Genomic DNA, 20,922 nt, shown 5'->3' on the forward strand with positions numbered 1-20,922 from the left:
ACCGAGATCGAGGCTGAGCCAAATATCGCGCGATGGCTGCCTCCGCTGCCGACCAAAACAAACCCGCGAGACGCTGAAGTTTCTTACAGTTAAAGGAAAATCGCGACCTGTGTAACCCTAAAAATGTATTCACAAACGTGACATAAAAATTATCGAACCTACTTAACGCGACAACATCGTTCATAAACGAACTGGCTTTGTTTTGCTCATCTTCATCTTAAAGAGAAAGAGTTTTCTTCCCTCTTAACAACTGCGAGCTTACATTCAATGTGCATCACACCATCTGCTGTGGAGAGAGCGCTGAGTAATAGTTTCTCTGACGAAAAAACGCTCCTAATTTGACAGAGCAAAAATCCAGTGAAACTCTTGTAAATTGCTCATCCGCGCACGCAAGAAAAATTAAATAAATTGCACGGCGACCAACTGAGCATTGCGTTACCGTTCCCATCGCTCTGGGGTGCGGCAAAAACAGTATAAAATTGAACTTTCTGCAGAATACGCACCCATGGTGAGATGTGAATCTTCCTATAATATTAAATTCGAAAACGGTTAGGATGTGGCTTCAATGTGAACCTAAATGTTTTGATATTAGGCCAACTTCTCTTCTAGTAAAGGAGAAGCTAACGAAAACCACTCCCTCTTAAACTGAGAGAGCAAATAAATGTTTATCTCTAATACGTGATGTTAAAGAGTGAAAAGGAACTCTGCGACTGAAATACTCTACGCCTAAATGTGGATAATTACTCACTCTGTGTGAGAGAAAGTCTAGTTCTCCAAGGGGTTTGGCAGGTAGAAAAGGAATTTTGGGCAAAAATCAAGAGAACGGAAGAAGCCAAGTATTCAAACTAGTTAACGTGAAAGCGGAGTGAGTATGAAAGATTTCACCAGGGCTGCGCCTTTTCGACACAGCAAATAAAAATGACAAAAACAGCATTTTCACTGCCTCAAGTTGAAACTGACCTTCAATTTTCAATGAAAGTTCGGTCATTGAAAGAAATGATATGTCTAAATTAATATCGAAATTATTTAATCTGAGCCAATTCATTGCATGATGTTGCTGAACACAGCGTGTGCGAAATCACAGAGATGCTACTAACCAGCAATCTCTGTCAAACGATTGGAGCTGAAAGTCTCTTTTATTTTTAGCTCGTTCGTTAATAAATGCAATTCAAAATGTATCAATTTCAACTGAAAATCTTTTCATGACAGTGAAAGTTTGCAGCACTGAGAATCACCAAGTGAGAAACACTTCAAGAAAGGGATAGAGAGAGAGAGAGAGGAGGGGAAAAGAAGAAGAGAGAGAGAAAGAGATGGATGAAGAGAGAGAGAGAGAGAGAGAGAGAGAGAGAGAGAGAGAGAGAGAGAGAGAGAGAGAGAGAGAGAGAGAAAGCGGGATGGATGAAGTTGCGAGAGAGGGAAGGAAGGATCAAAATAATCTTACGTGGTGTCATTTTAAAGGGTCCAAATCAACTACTCTCAATTCAAACTTTCGAGAGTTCAACACGAATTTACCGACCAGAGGAAAAACTAATATGAACAAAATTCAACCGAAAATGGGTAACGAATTTGCAGGTAAGTTTAATAATGAATAAGATTTCAAACCACAAAACGGCATGGACTATAAATCAAAAGAAATAACTTCAGAGATAGACGCAATAGTATGTTTATGGAAACAAGGTTTTGCTGTCTGTCCCTCTTGATAAAGCATTTTTGCTCAGGTCTTTCAGCTCCATTTAAAATGCTTTGTTCAACCGGAAACTTATTTTGGTATAGAAGAGTTAGTACATTTATACACCAGCTTTCGCGGTTGTGTCGTGATACATAGGTACTTTGCTGTCAAAATTTGACCGAACTTTTCCGGACTCCGAAAAGCTTTGTTCTGAAATGAAATCGAGCTAAAAAATTATGTTCCGATCGGACTGAACCACAAACTGATTATTGCGGACACGCTACGCGCTCCTACGCTAACCATAAATTTTGATCAATTCAATTATGTTTTTTTTTTTTGTTCTTAAGTCAAATCCCATCTAATTTTTATAAAACTTGAGAAATGAATAGATGGAATACTTTCGAAAACATTGTGACAACTTCATACAGGCAAAAGTACACAATCGCTACATTCTATCTCCTCCGCCGGACAGAATGTCGGTACAACTTCGGCACTGCTTGCGCTGTACTTTCTTCCGTTGGCTCCCCATTTCTCACACAAGTAAAGAGTGCCCCCAACCGTTTGATGGGCGGCGAGCGGTCACAGTGATAGTATTGGAGTAGCTCACCCATACAGCTACAACCGGAGCGAGACACCCGCGCACCACATGCGGCCAGGGATGCCACATGTACAGATTAATCTGTATTTTACAGATTTTTGGCCGAAGTAACGGTACAGAATCTGTATATACAGATATACAGATTTTCGTCGAAAAGTACAGATATACAGATTTTTCGAAATTGACATCAATTTTTTAAAACAATCCAAATTTTATTTCATTAAATACTAAGCAAATTGAACATATTTTCAACTCCTCACACGTTTTAAGCTAAAAATTTTGTTTATGTACCATAAAAACTTAAAAAATACAAAGTTCTTTATGTTTAAACAATACAGATTTTTTTTACAGATATTTTTGTTCCAGATACAGATGCTCAGATTTTTTCAAGGGAAAACACAGATTTAAATGTGGCAACCCTGCATGCGGCATGCCTGCCAAAACGGAACGAACGCGAACATCGTTCGTTTTTCGTGTCAGTCTAGAGAACCAGTTTGTCCCGTGTGGACGCGTTTTGTCGTCGTTTTACTACTACCTACGGTTATCAGCAGTAGAGTAGAGAATTTTTCCGTAGTTAGACCACAGACACACGCACGTGTAACAACACAGCCAGCGGCGCGGTAGTCCCCGCAAAACGTCGTAATCGTTGTTCTTCTTGTTCAGCTTTGATAGCAAATGCGTATTAGAAATGATTGCGCAGCTGTGAAATCTAGCGGTAAGCGAAAAACGATAAAGAGCGAATGGAAGAAAGGCCGTTTGCGATGCGTACAATTATTATTGCTTCATGTGCGGCGATAAGAGTACAGAAAGCAGCAGCAGCAGGCTGTACGATTAGCTGTTAGCTGTGCCGTTGTCAATAGCAATCCGCTCGCAAAAGAATCTACACATCAACTTGTAAGCTCTTCGTGCAGAAGGTTACTGGAAAATATACACTTTTGCTAAAGTTCAGGTGAACCAACATTTGGTGCGAATACGAGTGCGTGTGTGTTTGCAGGACAAACAACAAACGGTGAACGTGATAATTCGATGTCTAACGAAAGAGGCAAAGTGTTAAATGTTATTGCTAACCACTGGCCCAGAAGAGCCAACACAAGAAGAATGTGCGAAGAATATACAACAGCCATGTGAAGGGGAAATCTGGCTGGAATCGGATAAAAACATACGGAACGAACGGACGCGGGCGAGCGGACGGACCGGAAGGGTCAGCTCACTCAAGTCGAAATCAAAACCTGATTTTTTACCTCATAGAGGAATTTCGCGCAAATTCGAGACTGTGAAGTTGGCAAGGTGCTTTCAGGCTTTTTTTGGTTGAAACTTTGTTAGTTTGGTAATTAAAGCGGTATTGCATACTTTTTCGAAAAAGGACAAGGTTTTTAACGTAGAACTACGTCTTTGTTTTCTATACTGGGTTACATTCTGTAAAAGTGAAAATGAATCTACGACTGGTGTTGCATCAGAGTTCAAGCAGTATTAACTATTTCACCGCATAATAAATTGTAATCTTCCACATGTCGTTGGTTACAGAAACTTTAGAACACTTCTGTGATATGATAGTTATCTATGTTACTCTATCGCCCAGCAGGGAAAACAAATGAAAAGTTTCAAGGTTCGAGCACGCTATACACAGAAGTTACGAGTAGACTGTGTCAGTGAAAAAGTCGTCGGAACCTCTTAACAGGTCGACTTACGTTTATCTCCATGGGCTCAGACCAAACTACAATGTGTAAACGATTTTTGGGCTATTATATGGACTACTGCGATTTTTTTTAAAATCGCCAGTAGTAGTAAAAACTTGACTTTTTTTATTTTTCACGCATGCCTTCTGATATCAACAAAGTGATTGGGCGTGGAATCTCTCCATAGCTAGTGGATGGGTGATAGCAGTAAATGCGCAGATTCGCTGGACAGCGCAGCGCCGCCCAAGTTTTGTGGCAACTTGATTCGGTTTAGTTTCTCTGAAGCTGATGCAATTTAAGTTTGTTCCCATCAATTTGATATCATTTTTTTTCCGAGAAAAAATGCTGAAATTTATTTGTCATTGAAAAGAAAAATACGAGGTAGATTAGAAGTTGAACTTTAAGCCGAAACAAATAGTAACATCCTAGACTATTACGGTACTTTTACATTGCACTGCTATCACCCTTGTCAGTCACTGCCTTTTTCGTAACCGTAATCTGATTGACCGCACTTCGACTGACTGACAGACTACAAGCAGAGAACACGAACTCGAACAGCCCCTGCTAGACGACGACGACGACGGGTCCGTCATTATGGTGTGTGAATCAGCAACCGACGGACGGCGATCCAGAAACGAGTTTTTGAAAGTGATTTTCTCCTTGGCAGCACGGTGGCGGCGGTACCCCCAAAACAAGCCTTTTGGAAGTGCTATAATGTGCAGTGCCAGTGATAAAAAAATGCGTTTTCGTTAAAATTTTTACATTTTTCCTAATGAACCATCGACCGGCCCGCCATTACTGCAATTGAAAGTCGATCGACAGAGCGATAAAAGTTCGGAAGTGAACAGCAACATGAAAGCAGTTTGTAAGAAAATTCCACATCGAAGCAACAGTTGAGTGTTAATCAGTAAAGTGCAAAAAAAAAAAATAAATAAAACAGCAAAGTAACCGAGTTGGAAAGTTCGCGCGGCTGGTGCGAAAGACCAAATCACATCGAATAGTGTGAATACATCAGCGGAGAAGATAAAGGAGATAAGGTGCATTTGTTTGAAGAATTCAACGATTTAACTCGTGTTTAAATATATTTAAATTTTGATACCATCGACAAAGAAAAACAAGTGCTTCGCGGGTACTGCTTTTTACCTGCTAAACATTATGTACCGCTGCTAGGGAAGAAGGGTGTACTTTATTCCTGCCGCAGTACGCCGGCCGACAACAACAAAAGAGCACCGAATCGCGCGATCGTTAACCCGGTTCGAGAAATGCACGTTTTGAAACTTGGTGAGTAAAGGGGGTGCTGATGGAATACAGATAATATCAATGCTGGAAATGGTTCAGCAGATGGCTTTAAGATCATTAACTTGAACGAAACTCAAGAGTTTTATATAAGCTTTTAGACTTTGATAATTGTGCCAAAATCGCTCAGATATCAGAATCGTTTAAAATCTGTCCACGTGGCCCCTTACAGCGTTTTCAAACATGTGTAACCAGCATTAAAACAGGAACCACAAAACGAATTACCGCTTCTCATCCAAAATTAGTGCAACAGTCTAAATTTCCCATGAATTAGCAAATCAAAAATATCACTACCCGCCAAAACAGTACTCCTTAGATCGTGTTTAACATTGTTTCGCCAGCATTCAGATGAAAATGAAACGTAACACGTCATATAATTAAACACTTGCAATCAGTTACTGTTCTGTCAGCAAGCAACGACGACGACGACGCAATTTTGCATACAAAACTGTCGTATTTTCTTGATAACCAATTCCAGATAAAGTTTCCAAGAAAACGTCTCCGAACGGCAAAACAAGTGCATTCTTCCGGAGACACGACATCGTGATGATGATGATGATGATGATCAACAGGGAAGACCATAATACATAGAAGCAATGTGAAAATTCCCAGCCAAACCAAGAACCCCGTGACAAAACGAAAACAACAACAAGCGGAGAGTTCACAACAAATACACACCAGTAACAAGGGAAGATCAGGAGTCAAGAAATACCTAAATAAAAATAAAATAAAATAAAATATACAGCGCGATACAAACCGACTGACACTACTGACAGTGGGAAAATATGCGCTGGATTGTGTGTTCGTAAGCATTGCGTGTCCAAGCGGCAATCAGCGGCGGCGTTCTGTGTGCGTTTGGTGAAGCGTCCAACGAACCGCGCGTTTCCGCATGAAAAATTTCTTTGAAACCAATGATCTTTTTTTTCGCAGTGCCAAGCAATTCCATTTGTGGAGGAGGAGTTTCACGCAAACTCCTCTTGTCTGTAGAGATAGCAACATGTCCTTGAGGCAACTTTGTACTTGGAATTTTCGCTAGAAATCTGGTTTTTAACGCAAAAACTATTAGGTCAATTAAATCGGAATGCAATTTTATTTTGAAAAAGCCTCCAAACGCTTGGATATGATTTGGCAGGTAACAACTTATACCGAATCAAGCAGTTGCTGCGTTTAGCAAGGGTCTTCACGGCCCATAGTTTCTCTTATAGTAGCGTTTTCGTAAATTCATATTTAACTCTCGATGGGCTCCAGCCCTCGTTTTCTTTAAATGACAGGATAAAAGTGATACTTCTTTCAAATGTCAGTTATTTAGCACAAAATCAGATTTCGAAATGGCATATGAGTTCCATTTCAGAAACGCTCAAAACGGTTTCCAAAAACCGGAACTAACTTTTTTGAACTTAAAAATTGCGCCTAGAGTTGATTTTTGATTTCTAAACATTTTGATGGTTCCGGAAATATTCATACTGGGTGGCATTTGGCCTTATTTGGCTGTTTTCCGAGAACCGGAAGTCACTATCCTGAACTTAAAAAGGGCGGCTGGAGTTGATTTTCCGTCTCCGGGTATCATTTCGAACCCAGTAATATCAATATTGGGTGTTATGCGGTCAGTTTAGAAGCAAAACCGGAAGTCACCATCTTGGATAAAAAAATCATCTCTGGATTTCATCCTGCTTCCGAAAAAATCCATATTGGATGGTATTTAGCCTTGTTTTCAGCTCTGATTGGTTGTAATTTGCGGTTGCATCATTTGCAATAGTAAGCATCATAAAATCACAATTTTCTGAATTCTAGGGGACGCGTGATACAAGAATAAAGAAAATCCGACATGACTGAGTTATAAGCGTTTGAAAATGGACAATTTTTGTGACGCTCTAGATGTTTTCGATAATTCAATTTGCACCTCAATCCCCCAGAATGTTGCAGTAAACTGGTCGAAATTTGTCTACTTGAGCTTATTGTAGTTCAAAATTGGTCAAAGCAAATTCTGCACCAAAAATTTAAATTTGAAATTGATTTCTAATGCTAAACAAAATACATGTAACGTGAAAATGCTTTCTAGGTTCATGGTTTTTTATAAAAAAAAAACATTTTTTGTTGCTAAAAGTCACGATGTACTTCGTGGTCTCCCAGCTAAGCACTGCCATAAAATAGGTCCCAATTTTATTATATTACTTTGACAATAATTTGTGGCTTTGCACAGATGTTCTTACGGGATAAAGATGTCATTTTGTTTTGTTCGATTTTTTTTTGAATCACGACTAATTTTAGAAAAGGGACTATGTAAAAAGGGTATTGAAGATTACAAATACTTTTAGAGTACGACGTCTTCGTCGAAGTTGTAAATAATAATTTTATCCTTCCAAAAAAATATGCTGTGAAAAAAAAATACAAAAAAATCAAAAAATTATTTATTTCTATTTGAATAAAATAAAAATAAATGAAATTATTCAGAATTATTTATCTCAAAAGGCGCATTGTTGAAAAATCTTATTTTTTATAAAAACTGCCAAAAATAAATAAATAATTAGACCTTCTTGAATATTTTTAGAGCCAAAACGGTTTGTTTGATCAATATAGTGTTTTCGGCGAAGTTGTAAATATTAATCAAAAAAAAAAAAACCCAAAGAAAAGTTTTTTTTTATTTTTAACAAATTTATTTATTTATTTTTATTTCTTCAACTACCGACTATCATTGTTTAGCAGTAAGTAGTTTTCGTTAAAAAAATGAGATTCTTAAAAAGTGATGGATGGATGGTTTTCACATGCGCCGCTCGCATAGATTTGCGGTGTTCGACGAGAGAGATACTCATCGTTCGCCTCCGTAATGAGTTAACTTCGCGCGCAACATCGTTCGACTCCGTCACTTAGCACGGTGACGAACTCTTCTTTTCCGTCGCAGTCGTGGAGATGCAGAGGTAAACTCGGTCTCTGACAACAATGACTGCTATAACTCCTTCCTTACAACCTCCTTCCTCACCCTAACGACCAAAAGGACGTTGCCGGCGCCGTTATCGATCTACATACCGCGGAAGCTACTTAATTCTTGTACATTGAAGACGGTAAACTAATCACAAGTTGCCATGTGTGTAGTTATCATACAACTTCACTAGAATCTATCACTGTGGATCAACTACAAAATGTGCAGTCGTCAGGCTCTAGCTCAAGCTTAAAAAAATGAGATTTTTAAAAAGTAGGTTTTTTGAGCTTTTCAATTCAACCAGCTCTAAAACGGTCGGAAAAAATGGTTGCTCATTTTTATAGAATTGCAGTGCGGTGAAAAAGCTAACCTAAGTAACAAAACTGGTTTTATCAAAGTTTTATAGCGCTGTTTTACCTGTATTAAGCACTAAAAAACTTTGATAAAACCAATATTGTTACTAGGGTAATTATAATTTTTCCTGGTTGTTTGCATATATTTAGTTTAAGGAGTATTAAAGGGTGAACACGAAATTATTGCAACACCTGTAATTTTTTTCCTGTACGGAAGATATTATTCAAGTTTCGAACTTTTTGTCTTCAGAATGTATTGTTTACATGCTGTGAACTTGATAGTTGTGTGAGAAAAATTTTCGTACGCACACATGGCACATCTGGAGCTTTTCCATCATCTTTTGGGAAAAATGCTTCACATTTGTAATTCGACCATCTCAAGAGTTCTTGAAAGGTTCAAGGACAAGTTGACGTTGGACCCCAAAAGTGGAGCTGGAAGAAAACCAGGATACACGGGTAGAAGCATGGAAGGGGATCATCCCAACACTTCAATACATGATGTAGCCAAAAGGCTTGGAGCTTCAAAATCGTATGTCCAAAAGATCAATGTAAGAAGTAGATTACACTCGTACAAGGTTCAAAAGTCCTTAAATCTTGATAATTGCCTTAAGACAACTGTCAAAACCCGCACCAGAAAGCTCCACACGAACCTGTAGACGAAAAGAAACTGCTGTGAGATGGGCGATGAAACGGTTGTCAAAGCTGACTTCGAACAACTACCAGGACAGATGTTTTTTACCAGAAAGGATAAGTATGAAGTTGATGAAATCTTATCTTCATTGAAATAATCGTTTCGAGAAAGAGAAAGTGTCCAAATCCGCTGCCAAGTACCTGATTTGAAAGGCTATCTGCAAGCAAAGTCAAGTTTTCGTCACAAAAGGAACCTTCAATTGTGAAATTTATGAGACCGAATAACTCAAAAAACATCTTTTCACTTATGAGATAGCATACAGAAAACCAACCATTTTGATAAAATCTAGCCGAAAACTGTTTTAGAATGGCATGAGGCGAAGTCGGTCAAATTTGTTCCTGAAAACATGAATCTGCCAAACCGCCCGGCGCCTTGGCCTCTCGAAACGTTTCGGGCTATGATGAAACAGAAACTCAGAAAGACCAAGGAGAATTTGAAAAATGCAAGTGACATGCTCAAATAACACAGTGCAACAAAAATTGACTTTCTTTCTGCCTTGGTTTCAATATATAATTTTTTTGTGTATTTTGATGCAAAACCAAATTTCCCCGAGTTTGAACATATTTCAACTTAAGGGGCAACAATGGCGCCATTTTGAATTTTTTAGAAATCGGAAATTTCCGATGTTTTTTCGACGTCATTTTGTTTTAAGATCAAATATCGAAATTCTAAGAGTTTTTCCACATATTAGCATCTTCTTACGCATCTTTTGAAAAAACAGATCTTAAATCGGACAAAAGCTGAGCTCAAAACGGTGATTCTACGAAACCAGTTTTGGCATGGTTTCAGTATATTTCACAAAGCAAAATAATATCAAGTATGTCTGAGCATTATTGGTAATGCGCTTATATCTAAAAGTGGTAGTCAAGTTATGTCTTATATTAACTAAAAAAGTCTCAGGAATCGATTGGTTGGTGTCTGATCCACGTAAAATGTCAGCGACATATCAATTTTGCCCCGCTTCCCCAACAATACTAAAATAGGTTCTCCTCGACGTATGATTAACTTATTTGAAATCTGTTTAATGTAATTACCCTTCCTTCAAGCTGAATTATGTTGTATCCTGCTGACTTTCATCCTAACAAAAATAGGCCCCTCTTATGATAAAACTGGTCTGAGTAACGTGTAATAGTCATCTGTGGAATTGTGATTATGGCTCGATCTTGGCTGGAGGAAGGAGGTTCGTTAAGACTCCTTCCTCTTGACAAAAAGTTCTACTTATAATAAAACTGACCAAAGGTAAAGCACTAAGTGCCTCTTCAGGGAATTGTAATTGTGACACGGTATTGGTAGGAGGAACGAGGTTTCGATAAGACTCCTTCCTCTTGACCAAATAAGTCCTTCTTATAATAAATAGGAATATTTATGCTCTCCAGGGAATTGTAATTGGCGATATTGGCACGGAAAACGAGGTTTCGATAAAACTCCTTCCTGTTCACATAATAAGTCCCTCTTAGAATAAACCTGGCCAGAGGAACGTTAGGTGAAGTCTCACTTCAGGGAGTTATAATTTGGCGATATTGGTAGAAAAAGGCTCGGTATTGTAGAGCAGTAAGCTTGAAACGTAAGGGGAAAATCTCACACCAAGCACGGATATAAAAAAAATGAAAAAAGCGTATCATTTACTTCAACAGTGATACTGGCCAATAATATGAAGTGCGGAAAACAGAAAACACCTGGGCAATATTACAATAGATCAAATGTCTCTGGTCGCAGTGATGAGTCCACACAGAGAAAAAAAGTTTTATTATTATAAAAAACTACTCTCTGAATTTGAATTATATGCGATAAATATGCGATGTTTGACGCTATGTTATCTGTGTTGCAAAAATTTTGAGTCCACCCTTTAAATGATAAGTGAAGGCCCGGATTTGAGGGGGGGAAAAGGGGGCAAATGCCCCAGGCCTCCCTATTCAAGCCCCCCCCCCCTAGTCCTGGGGCGACCTTTTCTTTGCTCGTCACCTTCCAGAACGTTACCTCTAAATGTTTATAGACAAGAGGGCCTCACAAACAAATTTGCCCCGGGCCTCCCACCGTCTAAATCCGGCCCTGGATAAGTGTCTAATAAACTTAAAAAATAAAATTCCCTGTTTTTTTTTCAGATTGTGAGTACGGTTTTTGAACATCCTAAAAAATTATTCAGAAAACAATAAGACTCATTGATGTCGTTTCTAGACTTTTGAGTGATATGATTCTTAGTGCGTACGTTTTTTTTTTCGATCGATTTCTACAGCATTTCATTGGCATTATTTTATGTTACTCTCTTGATTGAATTGGGATAAATGTTTATAAAAAAGGTTCATCAAGGCCAAGCTGGGCGCGTTCTATATCTCTGCGTATAGTCAGCAAAAGCTTAGAATAATGTGAGTATAATTATTCCTTGAAATTCCGCTAACTCTAGTGATTGAAAGAGGAGCTAGTGGATCAGTAGCATTTCATTAGCAGAATAAGAAGCATTTCATTTCCGAAGCGTGTTGCTTATTGTGAAGTCGGCCAAACCAAACACGAAAAAACATCGACAAATCAAGTTAGATGAGCCCTAAAAAGAAGGACAAGATCCAAATTTCTGTCCAATCGTTTGACAAAAATGCGTGAGAGCCTGAATAATAAGTTTTCTTGTTATATTCGCTCCCTGCGCTTTTTTAAGAAAATGTTAAACTTACATCCCTTACCACTAAAGGACATAGCCAAATATTTTTTGAAAGGTTAAGTTTACAGAATTAACATAAAAGATCAAAATAATGGTCGCAGTGGTCTAAATCTTACAAAGTTTAAAGAATGCATCATCTAGAAGGAACATACTGCTCTCAAGTTTCTTTCTTGTAACAATATATGATATGTTTGTAAATTTATTATCACAACATTTTTCCTAATCTCATCATTGGATAGCTTTTTGACGATGTGTATAATTGGTATGCTAACGAATTTAAAAAAAAGTTCAATATGCATACCTACGCGGAACAAAATAGGAAAGACAAAATTATTTTGAACAGCATAGCACTTTTTCTAGACGCTGGACAACCCGCAAGTATTTTATTTTCAGTGATTATCTAGTAAGGTAATGTACGATAGGAACAATTTAGACTATTTTCATGGTACAGAGATTTTCATGTCACATTTCCATTAACAATGAAATGAAATCATTGAAATCATAAACCAATTACGTTTATCGAAATTATCTATCTGTCTAGTTTACAGAAACAACAATTCATAGCAAATCCGAGGTGAGTTTATAAATCGTTTTATCTGATCCTAGAATTTGTATGATGATCGGAACAAGGTGAACTATGATCGGAACCAAAGATGTATCCTAATCGGACCAGCCATTTTATTTCAGATCCATTGAGTTGAAGTATTTTTCAGGTACACAATTCAATTGGGGGGGCATTCACAAGGAAAAGAGTTTTCTAAAAAAAACTTCTGCATAAGCATGTACGTTAAATACCTCATTATATCAAGCTTAAGTAAAGTGAAGTGGTGAAGTCTCAGAAGTAAACTGTTCCGATCATAATACAAAGCAGACCTTCACATTCCACCAATAATTTTAACTGTCGAGCAAATGTTTCGCTCAATGAAATTTAAATGTTATAGAAGCATTTTAGTGAAAAATATACTGTATTTTTCTGATATAGGCATGATAGGAATCGGAAGAACGGCTTGCGCTCGAAAATAAATCATTTTTTAAAACTTTTTACTGATGGTATCTCAATGAAACTTTCCGAACATCATCAGGAGAAGTTGTTTGATGAAAATGGTGAAAATTTGAATAAACTTCACGTAAAATAGTGGAGCAACCTCGCTTATGAAAAATTGTTCGGATTGTGATACAACAACTATAATTGCATTTGAGCGTTTCCAGTCAAAATGACTCTCACTCAAAATACTCTGGCTTTTCTTGACTCAAAAAACTGAGGATTTCTCAGGATAAGAAAAACTTCTAAGATTCAAAGTTACAGAAACTGTCTGAAAATGAGTTATGGGAAACTAATTATACTTAGTGAAAAAAAAATCATACACTGATTTTTGAACAAGAAAATTAAAATTAGGATCGAATTTCGGATTACTCTCAAGGATGGATTGGATTTTTTCTTCATTTTTATGTGTGGAGACTTGAAGCTTTAACATCAATTCTGGTAAAACTTTCAGAATGCAGAGATTACTACTTTTTTCTGAGGAGGTATTCTGAGGCGTTTTCCTAAATTCAACTTTTTCATTTTTAATTTTAATAATCGTCATTTCGAATTATGAAGGTCCGTCTAAATTCAAACTTAAGCTTATATAATCTTAATTATTTCATTGTGAACCCTTTCTAATAACCGGTGCTCGTCAAGATTTCACAAATTAGATAATACCATTGTTGTAGAAAGGATTGTTTTTCTTTTTGTTCGGAAATTGCAAGATGGATGACTTGTCGTGAAATTCCTCAGGGGCGCCCCGTTCGCTACATCAGCAGCAACCAGCCAACGAAATATTTTCTGTTTTCTATCTCTTTTTTTTTTGACGGCTGTGGCGGTCACAATGGTGGCGTCACGAATCCGGTCAACCACTCAAAAGAAGACACATCATCCGCACTGACCCGGCACGGCGCGGAATTAACGAGCTGACTGATTAGCGACAATCAAGCGCACGCCACTGGTAGCGGTGCAGCCGGTAGAAGCGTGACCACTCCAATTCAAATAATTTTGATACATAGTACGCGGAGGCACTGCCCAAACAACAACAGCTGAGTGGGATCAACATTCTAGCAGGACCGGACAATTCCCCCGGGGACTGCTGTTGTCAATGACGTAAATCGGCATCCACTCGCTTCATCTATTCCTCCTTCACCGCCTCGTGTTGCTGCTCGCTTTAATGGTTGTGTTGTACATATCATCTAGTCTTGTTTTCATTTTTGCACTCTTCTCTTGAAGAGCTAAGCCACGAACCGGTTTGAATCGGTTTTTATTGCTCCGCGATGCCTACTCAGTATGCTGCAGACTCAATTTGGGCCACTCCATATTTGCGGTTGTCGCGGAATCATGCTATATATACTTCTGCTCAGGGCGCTTTCCTTTATCATTTAATAATTACCCCGCGGGCACAGAGCAGTAATTGCTGACACATCGCCCCGTGGCAGATAGCAACTGTGGTACTACTGTGTGTAGCCTAAATATGGCACAAATAAATGCGGCCTTTCTGAAGCGGAGGTTTCCTCCCTCGAGGTTTGAATCTTATAGCGTGGAAAGTTTGCCTCCGGATTTCATTGAGAGTTTCCGTAGTCTTTTTGAAGATCTCGGGTGCCAATCGACGTTCTGTTGGCGGGACTAATTATCACTGTGCTGTTCTATCGACAAGTTTGGACCCGTCTGGCTGGCTGGGTACGCGGGTGCTAATCGGTCCGGTGGTTCGCTAATTGTGTTAGTTCCGCCAAACGCGGTTCAATGGCGGTGGACAAAAGGGAAGAGATGTGAGGTCGGGGTTACCGCACGAAATCCGGTAAAATCTGCTCGCGAATGTTTGTCGATGGAGGAATTCTATTGTGCAGAAATTCTGCACGGATGTGAGATTTCGAAGGGGGAAGCCCCAAAAATGGTGCATTATCTCTCATTTTTTTCTGGCTTGTTACTTGTATCACTTTACCGCATTTTATCAAATTTCTTTGGAAAATCACTTTATTCTAGCACGCAAAAGTTGAGTTTTCAAAATCTACTTCTGATCAATAGCCAAACTCAGCACAAGTCGATTAAGTCCAATGTATTCAAATCCGCTCAACGCCAAAAATACTCGTATTATACATAAACGTACCCCCGGTTGTAGCTTGAACCTTTGACATTTACCGAATCCTATTCGAATATTTTACATCCATTCAGCCCAACACATCGTTTAACGAACAAAAAATGTACTCACAGCAATTTTAGTAGCAACATTCGTTGCCAGTACGTATGTGTGTGTGTGCGTGTGCATGTTTAAATATGCTGCAGAATGACAGAGGTGTTTTCTAGCCCAACCTTCTTGGTGGCCCACCAACAACGCGAATCTGCTGGAAGGAATCAGTACCCGATCTGAGCAGGTTATTTTTAGACCTTCCGCAGCAGCAGAGCCTTGCCCCACCCTGGAAACAATCGAACAATAACAATCATCGGAGTCAACCGATCTGAAGGAGGAAACTTAAATACTGAACGGAAACCTAACGAACAAAAAACAGGGACGCCAAAAGGTGAAACACGTGTAGCCCTGCCATAACCTCTTGTAAAGTTATAGCAAGTCAAGTTGAAAAAAAAAAAATAAAAAGTTTTGTCCCCTTGGTCAAGTGCAGTCAGCCTGCACTGCGGGTGGCAAGGTTCCTTCCCCAGTTGCTAACGGTTTTGGGCTGTTCGAGCAGTCGTCGGTCGGTCGGTCGGTGGGTGGTTGAATTGTGGGCAAAACTTTGTTAGCTGGAGCAGGAGTCTCGATTGTGTGCGAGGCCGGGCTACAGGAAGGACAGAGGGGATGCGCGTGCGGATATTCTATTTTTAGTCCCTAATCGATAACGACATTACTCCCGGTCTTGTCCGCGTTGTCGTCGTCGTCGTCGATTGCGCCGCCATCATGTGGTAGTAGGTTCGGCATTTGACGGTTGTACGGTTGTGTGTTAGCCTAGGTAGTAGCGGCACGGTAACACGGATGATGGTCGTGCCTCTACCGGTGGCTGACAGTGGCTACGTTGGTGTGTGGCAGTAAGCCACTGATAAGAGCCCGAAAATAGCGTCGAGCACTCATACAGGCACACTCCAGGCAGGCCTGTCTGGTGTTGTTTTTATGCTGGGTGGGATAGTGGGTTTGTACTGTTGGTAACATTGGTTAAAATTCCAGTAATACTTGCATAATTTTATACCCACCGGTATCAGAAATGTTATCTGTATATTCAAACAAAAGAGGAGATTTACTTACTCTAAAATCTAACATACAATCTTGAAAATGAGAAACGAGAAGGAAAAATACATACCATGATGCAATTTCAATTTGAATTTAATAAATGTCTTGTTCGTAAGGTTTATTCAGACTCGATAGCAGTAATCGCATCCAATTCAGTAAATTAGATTGTGAATAATTATCACTTATTTTTAGCTTCATAATAGCCTCACATAAACCAAATTATCAAATACAGGTGGGATTCGACTATCCAGAGGCACGATTAATCGGAGGCTCGATTATTTGGGGCTTGATTATACGGAGAAAATGGTTTGATTATCCGGAGTCGTCATTTTTTTTTTTCAATGTCAGATTTTGTTTATATTTGAGACGTTTGTTTTTTCGTCGATTCTTCAGTCTTCTGCGCTACGAAGTTTTCTCAATGCATAAATATCATCTCATTATAACGAAACTTTTATATGTTTGACAATCATCAAACAGTCACTAGATAGTTTTTAAATACTGTGTAAGATACAATTCAACATTCTTTTTATTAACAAACTGACTGTTCTCGATGAGAAAAAGAAATTTAAATAGAAAATCGGCTCGATTTATCCGGAGACTCTGATTATCAGGAGTGAAATCTTTTTCAAAACTCTAAATAATCAAGTCCGACGTGTACTCTGAATCGAATGTTCATAAACTGATCGTACAGATAAAACACAAAAAAAACTGATTCAACCAATTTTAAAGTATTTCAAAGCTCCAGAAGAGACTTATGAGTAGCTGAACAATTTATAAAAAGAAAAGCAAAAAAATTAAAAAGGTTAAAAGTTGCCAGAATGTTTAAAGTAAACTAATTTCTACGAGAAATGTAAAGAAATAAATGGATTACGATAATGACAAATTCAGAATAATGAGCTGTTTAATACTTACAAAAGATTGTGAGCAAATGTAAAATAAAAATAAAATATATGGAAGAAAGAAATCAATGAAAAAACAGAAAAAAACGACTGGTTGTATTGATTGTAAAAGGCAGTTAATTGAAAAGGGTTGATAAAGGTTATGTGGAACATTAAAAAATAGCGAGAAATAAGGAAAGTTTATATTGCTGTGGAATTTATAGAGCAATAATAATACTAATTGTTTGTAATTTTGTAAACAACAAAAAACAAAATAAAGTTAGAAATAATTTTAAAATTAAAAATCGGAAGCAAAGCACAAAAATATCATTAAAAGAAATAAATGTTTTTCCCCATAACCGTTTGGCAGAGTACCGGGGTACCTAACCCAAACGAAATACTTCTAACTTTTTACAATACTTGACCGCTTTGGGATCTTGGTCCGTCAAAAGATTGGAAAATTTGTCTATTTTTAGCATCCAGGATCGACAGGATCCTGGGGTCACATCTGATTTGGCATCAAAATTCATGAAATCACTCCAGGAGTTGATCCTCATTCATTTTGAGTCCATCTGATAAGTTGTCTCTGAAATGACCATTCCGGAGCAGATTCCCGTTAAATTTGCCTTGAATCTGGAACGTGGTTCCTAAGGCCTTTGCTATGCTGAACGCCAACGCGAGCGATCGGGCGAGATCCTTGCCGTAGGTTAATGATGTGGGTACGAGAAAGCTTGGAACCTCGGCGAGTAACGTTATGCGTGCCAAGGGAAGAATGGGTCTGCAGACCCGTCGGAAGCAGAAGCAGCCAAAACGAAATCCAAAACAAGCTGAATCTGTGAAACCGAGAGCTCGGAAGCTTTATGACAAACTTCTGACCAAAAAAATGGGGTGTGTTATCATGGATGACGAAACCTACATAAAACTTGACTATAAGACTCTGCCAGGACCGCAATTTTATACATCACCGAAGGGAAAGGATGTCCTTGGACCAGTGAAAGCCATTTACACCGAAAAATTCGGCAAGAAGGTAATGGTTTGGCAGGCCATTTGTGAATGTGGGAAAATATCTCGTCCATTCATTACGAATGACACAATGAATGGTAAAATTTACGTGAAAGCGTGTTTGCAGAAAAGGTTGTTACCCATGGTTAAACAGCATAACAATCCTCCAATCTTTTGGCCCGATCTTGCTTCCTGCCATTACTCTAAGGATGCACTAGGGTGGTATAAAACAAATAATGTCACATGTGTCCCAAAGGAGATGAATCCTCCAAACTGCCCTGAAATTCGCCCTATTGAAACTTTTTGGGCTTTGACCAAGGCAAAGCTGAGGAAATATGTCAAACCAGCGGACAATGTTGAAAAATTTAAAAAAGATTGGCTTTAAGTGGTAAAAATGGTCGGAGAACACACTGTGCAAAAGCTTATGAGAAGTGTTAAGAGAAAAGTTAGAGAACTCGCGTATCCTACGAAAAATAATCCCAACTTGAATTGAATCTGGAAAGAAAACACTTATTATCTATATTTCAGAATAAAATGACCCGAAAAATCCTGTATTTTTTGTTTTATTCAAGAAAGAAGATGTATTTATAATTCTCGGAACAGTCTATAAAGGCAAAAAAGAATCAATGAAATTATCCGAATTGAAGCGTAGAAGTTCATACTGCCAAAAAAGGCTGCAAAAAATGATCCTCAACTACATCAATAATCGCCGTAAAACACTACTCACAATCTAAACCGGCCAAATACGAAATTTCCCTAAATTGATCATGAAACATGCTTCTGTAAGACATTTCTACCTTCCAGAATTTCTACACCTTCCAGAATAATCTTCCTACAACAATCTCAAAATTACCGAAGAATAAATTTAAAAGTCAGAAAAGGTCAGGCATGCTCAGGTCATTTAAAATCAATTCTGAAGGTCAAGAAAGGCTTAATATGCTTAATATTAAAGAATACCAAAAAAACTTTTCAAGCTCATTACACTGGGTTTTTTACGTTGGTTATTATCATGCGTTTTTTTTTTCATAATAACGCGGATTATTTTAATGCGATTTGGAAGAGTATTTGTACGTGGTATCAAATGAGTTTAGTATGAGTAAACATAATTTAATCTTTTAAATAGGGTACAATCAACCGCGTAAAAAAGACCCCAGTGTAAAAAAAATCCAAAAACGGGTGTCAGAAGTAAAAAAATTCTCCCAGATCAAGCTTAAAATTTTTGAAATTCGGAGCAAAAACGTCTGAAAACGATAAAATCTCAAATTAAATCCAGTATTGTCCCAGAAAGTTAGAGAAACTTGAAGAGAAAACAATTCCATGTTGAGTTCAGAATGGTCGCAGAATGCTTTTATGTAAAAGTTCAGATTGTGCTCAAAATCACCAAAACGCAAGCAAAAAAAAAATTTAAAATCAAGCTTAGAATTTGCAAAAAATATTTCTAAAACCAGAAAAGACCAAGAAGACAAAGATCAGAAATAAAGCTTAGCATTGCTTGGAAACAGTTCTAAGAAAAAAAAGGTTCTAAGAAAAAAGGCTGGAAAAATAATCAGTCTACGAAAATTAGGGTGAATAAAAAATAATCCTAAATCAAGTTTAAAATCAGTAAAAAAAGATTCTAAACACAAGAAAAGACTAGAAAAAGAAAATAGTACGTAAGTAAACGTAAAAAACGATTAAAAAAGTCATCCCAAATTGAGCTCACAGTTGCCGAGAAATGCTTTTCAAGGCAAGGTTAACGTAGAACTACATACGGCTGTTTGTTTCATTACTACCTGTGGCGTAGCCAAGGATGTGGTTTCTAGGGCCAAAACCTCCTCCCAAGGGTCTTCAATCTTTATTTATATTACTGCTTTTGCTTTTGAATGCACAAAAATAAATTATTTTTGGAACCAAGTGTTTTAGTTGCTCTATGTTTTGGTAAAGGTATTTTGAATTTTTTTTTTCATTTTTTCAAACAGATTTCATTAAAACTCGTACTCTAAAAACAATATTGCACGCTTAGCCTGGGGGCTAATAGCGGTCTCGATCAACTAAATTAGTCGAGAGCATTCGTTATCGATATTGTTTCTGGCACATTTTGCATGTGTAGGATAACTACAACGATACACCGTGCCCCAGTGCTGTGACTAGAAAATTTCCAGCTCGAAAAGATCTTCGACTCGATCGGGAATCGAACCCGATATCACAACCGTGTGGGAGAGCTAGCCATGGGGATCACGACAAACTCGTACTCTAGTGAATTCAAATAAGTTTTTCTTTCAAAATCTATGCATGCTATAGTACATCTTTCACCGTCTTTGAATTCAGCAAATAATATTCTAAAAATCTAGAACTCGAAAATCGAAGAGCTAAGTTGAAACCAGTAGTTTATTCCGACGAAGGAATATCGAGAAAATATACTAATTCAGACAGATTTCCATTGGCACCCTACTGTTTATTTCTAATACGATAAATAACAATTCGAATGTTTTTCTTGAATTAACCTAAACTACGCAACGGTTTATTCAACCAGCACGCGCGTTGCACGGTAAGCGGTATCATTAAAGATAGCAAGAAAACACATGTTTTACTTTGTACTCTCTCTCTCTCTTCAATATTCTCCCGCATTCATATCCCTACTACAGTGCAACCCGTATTGAGAGTGAGTGTTGTGAGCAGGCATGCCAATGGTACAGTCTTTTTTTTACTGTCTGCTAAGGATTTCCTTTCCTGTTACTGTTTGTTCGTGATACCTATGGTACTGGCAGTCCGATAGTCGCATTGAGAACGTATTGGCAACAGAGCATCACAAAAGGAAGGATGTCTTCGGGATTGCGAATGTAGAAAAGAGAAGAAGCTGTTTTTTATACAGACGTTTGTGTCCGCACTACACAAACAGCGCGTGTCGGTATCAGCCCGAATCTACTGGAGACAATTTCCCTCTCTTTTTTATTTGCCTATGATGGATG

General features: G+C 38.2%; 1 protein-coding gene across 11 annotated transcripts in view; it reads left to right on the forward strand.

Moving 5' to 3' along the window:
- Window positions 1-20,922, forward strand: part of LOC129717311 (histone deacetylase 4) — a 148,479-nt gene that overhangs the window by 64,584 nt on the left and 62,973 nt on the right. For 3 of the 11 annotated variants that reach the window (XM_055667178.1, XM_055667232.1, XM_055667226.1), the window contains exon 1: window positions 2,751-2,982. The exons of 2 other annotated variants lie outside the window; for them this stretch is intronic. In XM_055667178.1, the coding sequence (XP_055523153.1) occupies window positions 2,943-2,982 (40 nt within the window). In that variant the 5' untranslated portion in view covers window positions 2,751-2,942. 6 more of the 11 variants (XM_055667215.1, XM_055667190.1, XM_055667220.1 and 3 more) reach the window with 6 other exon arrangements.

This window comes from Wyeomyia smithii, chromosome 1 (genome assembly GCF_029784165.1).
Source record: "Wyeomyia smithii strain HCP4-BCI-WySm-NY-G18 chromosome 1, ASM2978416v1, whole genome shotgun sequence".
Classification (NCBI taxonomy): domain Eukaryota; kingdom Metazoa; phylum Arthropoda; class Insecta; order Diptera; family Culicidae; genus Wyeomyia; species Wyeomyia smithii.